Source organism: Sinocyclocheilus grahami, unplaced genomic scaffold, assembly GCF_001515645.1.
Source record: "Sinocyclocheilus grahami isolate Dianchi unplaced genomic scaffold, SAMN03320097.WGS_v1.1 scaffold1640.1, whole genome shotgun sequence".
Classification (NCBI taxonomy): Eukaryota; Metazoa; Chordata; class Actinopteri; order Cypriniformes; family Cyprinidae; genus Sinocyclocheilus; species Sinocyclocheilus grahami.
The window spans coordinates 73,229-79,228 of NW_015506819.1; the positions used below are offsets into that span (position 1 = coordinate 73,229).

Consider the following 6,000-nt stretch of genomic DNA (forward strand, 5'->3'; position numbering starts at 1 on the left):
TAATTACATTGTTTAATAATAAAGACTGTGTAGCACACAGACTTTATTATTGTGAAATTTCTGTTTATTTTGCTGCACCGGCAGTTATAGGGTTAATGTGGGAGAGACGAGTGAGTTAGTTAGGCTGGTGCGCCTGTGATACAGCTGTTCTGCGTTCTGATTAAAAGCTAAGACAGAGTGTCTTTTGTCTGTCATTCTTCAAACATTACAGTAGACATATTTTGGTTTACAAACCGTATTGTTTCATCAGTTAGTCACATTAGCACTCGGCTAACGTATCCACCATGTTTTAAGTGTTCACAGTTTAGCAGCTAAACTTTAGCTGTGGGCACGATTCGCTTGCATAAGTGTTTTTATATTTTATGTCATTATTATAAGAACGGATTGGAGCACTATATTATTGTTTTATGTAGAGGTGCTTTGTCAATGGTAGCGCTCGCTAACTAACTTGCTCAAGGACTCCTCTCTGTGCCAATCCCAACAGGCTTGGCCAGCTGACCAATGGAAGGGAGGGGTTTGCTCCAAACTTGCTTGGAACGAATCGTTTGCTAATATTAAATGTATATTCTGAAAAAATTACAATGTTTTCTGGCCTTAGATGCATTTAAACCTGTTGTAGGGGACTCCAACACAATATTAGGACACTTTAAAATACCATATGACCGGCTCTTTAAGTCAGAAGAGTTTTTTGGTATAATTAATTTCAATTTCATTTAAAAGATACCTTTATGTACATTTCTATCTTGGTGGCAGTAATTCATCAAATTATTACAGCATGATCACATTTTTTTTTTTTTATAAACAGGCATCTATCCAGATACACAGCAATATATCCTCTGTTCAGTCCCAGTAAAATCTGCTTCCTCCTCCACAACAAGCCAAACTAAACGATGGGCAACTGTGGCATGCAAATCACATTCACAATCACATTTTTGGCCTTGTTTATGCCATTAATTGATTTGTGCAATTTCGTTAGCGAATTGTGTGAAATAAAAGATGTTGCCAGTGGGCACAGTTTATTTTTCCTGATATCCAACCAAACACTTTTACCCACACAAAATGACAGAAAAAGACGATTTACAAAGAAGAGTAAAGGCTTCTAAAAAAAAAAAAAAACTTCTGTAAATATTTGAAACCACAAACACAAACAGTTGCTTCATTAACGGCTGGCTGAGGACATGAACTGGGCTTAGAGAGAGGAGAGATGGAGATATAGCGCTGGTGTGTTAGCTATGAACAAAAACATGCAGAGAACGAGAGCACAGAAGGACAAAAGTGCATGATGAAGAACCTAAAACAGAAATCAGCAGTAATTTGTTTTCATTCACGCACTGAAAGGAAACAAAATATACATTAAAGTGCAAGTGCAATTGAGCAGGCCAAGACAATAAGATGGGCCATCATGTTAAACTATGTTTTGTTCTTCGAGTACTTCAACTGATTCTAACAAATACAGCTGAACACACTTCTGGCAACATTTTACGTGCAATTACGGAGAAACAGTGAAGCCAAATGAAGAGGACAGGCTTCCTTATTTGACTCCAGAGTGTTCCTTCTGCTGTTTCAGGCCAGCAACGTTTCCTTAAAATCTCTCCGTTAGGGACAACTTGTCAACGGAATTAGACTTTCCAGGGTAGTAATGCATGCTAATGCCTTTAACAGCTCTTAGCAGAGCCAGCCAAAGCCATTTTCTATGATGCAACCATTTATAACTTAAATATACTAGCTTGATTTTCAACTAAAATGTTAATGGTTAAGTTAGAAATAAATACACAAATAAAATCAATAGAAAGAAAGAAAAGCAGAAAAAGAAAAAAAACCCACAGGAAAACATGTTTATTTGTGCTTGGTCGTAATACGATATTAAAATTGATTCTCCTGCTGGCCAGTGGCCATTTTTGAGGAGAGGTGGTTCAATTATCTGCAGATATGAGTCTAACCAACTTATCTGTGTGGTTCGGAAGGCCATTTTGGAGATAGAAGTGGCTCACTCAGACACAAATTGGTGCTGATTAGCAGGACTGTGCAGAGGCCTACTAAATTATTGATGCAGCTCCGAGCTCATAGCATTTTTTACCGGCTCCTTTTGTGCCATTAAACGGCCGTCTTCCCACGCTCAGTGCTAATGACGGACCATGATGGAGAGGAGACCGTGACTGATATGATCAGACCACTTCAACTTCCTCAGTCAGAGTAAACACACATTTATAATCTAAAGAGGGGATGGATGATGTAACTTCAAAGATTCAAATTAAGGTAATTCAGATCAATCAGAGTGATGCCATGCATTCATAACTTGTGTAATTATTTCACTGTTTCCAGAAAATATTGAGCACACAACTGTTTTCAACACTGATGATAAGAAATGTTTCGTGCGCACCAAGTCAGCATATTAGAATGATTTCTGAAGGATCGTGTGACACTGATTACTGAAGTAATGGCTGCTGAAAAAAACAGTAAACAGTAGTGCACTTTATGGCACATATGGCTTATTTATGGCAACTCCTAATGAAACATGTTGAATTACACACAAAGATTTGCATAGATTGTCATTGGCTGGATCTGTGCTAGTCATCCGAAACCCCAACTAAAGCACTTTTTGAGTAAGTAAAACTATTGTTTGGTTAATTTTCACAGAAAAATTCAGTCATGTTAATAGGAATCCATATGACTGGGAATTTTGCAAGAGTGAACGATTGAGCGAACAATGTTTCACAACAGGTTCAAGGTGCTCATGCAAATATTACACATTGACCAACAGAAAGCTGCTTCTACGGTCTTTATACTTTTTTTTTTAATGAAACGCATTACTTTCATTGTTTAAATCCTTTAAATGCTGTTATTTCTCAGTTAAGAACCATTAGAACACATACTCTTGTTCTACACCATGCTGAGTTATAGAGCAAATTTGAATAGAGCAGTCAAGTTATTTTAACATAACAGCACTATTCACATTTCCTTGTCAAGTAACACATATACAGTCCACACTACGGACCACTGCTGATGATGAAGCCACAGGACTTACTTTTACACTTGGGCAGAGCATTGCTCCACTGGCCGTTGGGCTGACAGTGAGACTTGATTGCACCCTGCAGAACATAACCAGGGTTGCAGGCAAAACGCACTATGTCGTTCAGGTTAAACTGCGTTCCCTGAGTCACACCATTAGCAGGGGTGCCTGGATGTCCACAAGTGATGGCTACAGAACATCAGAACGACATATTAATATCAATTTACATGATTATTTTATTTCTCAGAGGCATGCAACTGTCAAAAGACGTCATATCAGATTGCTTAAGCAACACTTACGGACACAGATGGGAGTCTTTCCAGACCAGCGGTGGTCCTGCTCACAGATGCGAACAGACACGCCGATGAGTCGAAATCCAGGATTACACTGGTAAACGACACTGCCTCTGTAGTTGTAATTCTCTCCGATGATCTGGCCATTCACAATAGGCTCTGGTGTGCCACAGTGTCCAGCTATTGAAGAAAAATATCGTAAATGCTCATTTGGAAAACTTAAGGGTACATTTTCTCAAATGAATGATGGAATCCCATAACGGAAGTAAAGAGACTCACCAAGACATTGGACCTCAGCTCCACTCCACAGGCCATTGGACATGCACTCTCTCACTCTGGAGCCCACCAGAGTATAACCCGTGTTACAGGAAAAAATGGCAGTCGCTCCGTACACGGTTAATGTTCCTATTTTATTGCCATTCGGAGGGGTTCCAAAGTCACCACAGGAAATGACTAGGTAAAATCAGATGAAAAATGTATTAGTATTCTTTTTTTTTTTTTTTTTTTTTTTTTAACTATGAACAGAATTTAATTTTAAAGTCATGAAATTGACTTTTCCCCCTCAACATTTATTTGGTATGTAAATTGACTTTTGTAAATTATATCATGACATACTAGATCAGGGGTTTTCAATAAAAGTTTGAAAATCCATCCATCCATTCTCCAAACCACTAATCCTCTGTTAGGTCGCAGGTTTCCAAAAAAATCCTAATTTGAAAATACTGTGGTCTCAAAGCATATGCTTTAATGTCACTACAGCCCATATTGCACTCACTTTCACAGGACGGTCTCGGCTCAGGGTAATCCCAGGTGCCGTTAGCTTGGCAGCGGATGACCCTTTGACCCTTGTAGAAATATCCAGGGTCACAGGTCAACATCATCATGGCCTCATATTTATTCTGCATGCCATAAATAAGCCTCCACCTCCCATGATCCACTGCAGAGTGGCCGATGTCAGGGCAGGTCACAGCTGGAGGGTCAAAGTTAGTAATACAAATTTGCTATTTGATTAAGACCTACAGCAACATATTACTTCTGTCTGTCTGTCTGTCTATCCATCCATCCATCCATCCATCCATCCATCTATTCTTTTGCAAAATTGTTCCATTAATTTCCATGTTTAAACAAAATTTTGATTTCAAGGTTAAATGTTGCCTAAGACTTTTAAAGTTAAAGAAAAAAGTTCAAGATAATACACATTTTATCTTTTCTTTCTTTTATCAAACTTTTATGTAAATAAGGACAGTGATTGTGGTGCTCATGAACTCACGGACGCAACGAGGGCGGGTCTCCATCGGGCTCCACCTCCCAGACTCTTGACAAAGCGTTGACACCGGCTGAGCATTGGCCAATCGGAAACCAGGATTACAAGAAAACGAGACTCTAGAGCTGAGAGTGAAGTCCTGCCCAATGACAGTGCCATTCACTGGCGCAATAGGCATCCCACAGGAAACAACTGTGAAGGAGAGAAAGATTCTGACCTCAAAAACTAACTCAAGTATTTTCTCACAAAACCCCAAGGAAAGTGGGTATTTCTTTTCGCCATCACATTTCAAAGAATACTCAGTGTAAACACACTCAGTGAACACACTAAAAGCAGCAATGCGACTGTGCAAACACAAGCTTGCAGCGGTTCTGGGAAGGTAAACAAGAGCAGCTAGAAAGCAACGAGCACAAGCCAAGATGTAGATTACACCTGGACATGGACTAAGGACACAGTGAGAACGCCAACATCCTGTACAGCCACCAGAGAGTCAGAGGGTACTGAACATGAACACAGTATAAACACAACAATCTCTCTGGCCACTTCAGCCATACGTAAATATAGAAATGTCTACGTCATACATAGTAAAATATAAATCAACATTTATTATTAAAAAAGCAAATAGTGTTGAAACAGAAACCAAAAATCTAAATAAACAAACAAACAAAAATAGTAGCATCGTTTGCTTGCAGATGAACACTTGGTTTGGTGTTTTATCGTTGAATGCAACATTAAACATTTATTTAAAAAAGCAAACACAAAAATGAAAGCAAATATAAAAAACTAAAATAAATATATGTAGCGTCTGGACCATTCAAACACACAATATATATTTTGTTAGCTAGATTTAACAAATACTCTGTAATACCGCAGGAAGCCGAACAGGCCCCTGGTTCCATAGCAACACTGACACCAGATACGTTTATGACCTCATGGAATGTGACCAGGGAAAATGTCCCATAAGCAAGAGGCAAATGCAGAGTAGAAATTGACTTTTCTACTAATTAATTAATAGGAAAACCTTTCTTTGAATGAACAGTGTATCCTTCAGGTCATGGTGTATGTTGTCTTTGATATTTTTAGACTATTTTAGGCATGCTTATGAGGGAACCCATTCCTGTCATCCTTTCACTATATGTAATCCTACCTTGTTTAGTATCTATGAATTCGCCTTCTTATGATCGAAACAAGCGTGTATATTATATGTTGGTACATAGGCAATATATATTAGGGTCCTGAGAATCTTTAGTAATTTCGATTCAAGTCCATTTGCAAATTACCATGCTTAGAGACAAAGGGTCGTAAAACCCTCCAGCAATTGCCACCTCCCGCTCGGAATTTCCATCTTTCTCATTGGACAAGCCCATCTTGAGAGGCGGGGATCTTCTCCGACCTTAAAGGCCCCGCTCCAGGGACCCACCCAGTCGGTGGTT

The 6,000-nt window shown here is 39.0% G+C and overlaps 1 protein-coding gene across 1 annotated transcript in view; it reads right to left on the reverse strand.

The window, feature by feature from the left end:
* Positions 1-6,000, reverse strand: part of LOC107571716 (CUB and sushi domain-containing protein 2-like) — a 122,907-nt gene that overhangs the window by 22,534 nt on the left and 94,373 nt on the right. Inside the window, exons 37-41 of the mRNA XM_016258052.1 lie at positions 4,574-4,759; positions 4,079-4,273; positions 3,583-3,756; positions 3,310-3,483; positions 3,026-3,199 (exon numbers count right to left, since the gene is read on the reverse strand). Of these exons, the coding sequence (XP_016113538.1) occupies positions 3,026-3,199; positions 3,310-3,483; positions 3,583-3,756; positions 4,079-4,273; positions 4,574-4,759 (903 nt within the window). The remainder of the gene's footprint in view (positions 1-3,025; positions 3,200-3,309; positions 3,484-3,582; positions 3,757-4,078; positions 4,274-4,573; positions 4,760-6,000) is intronic.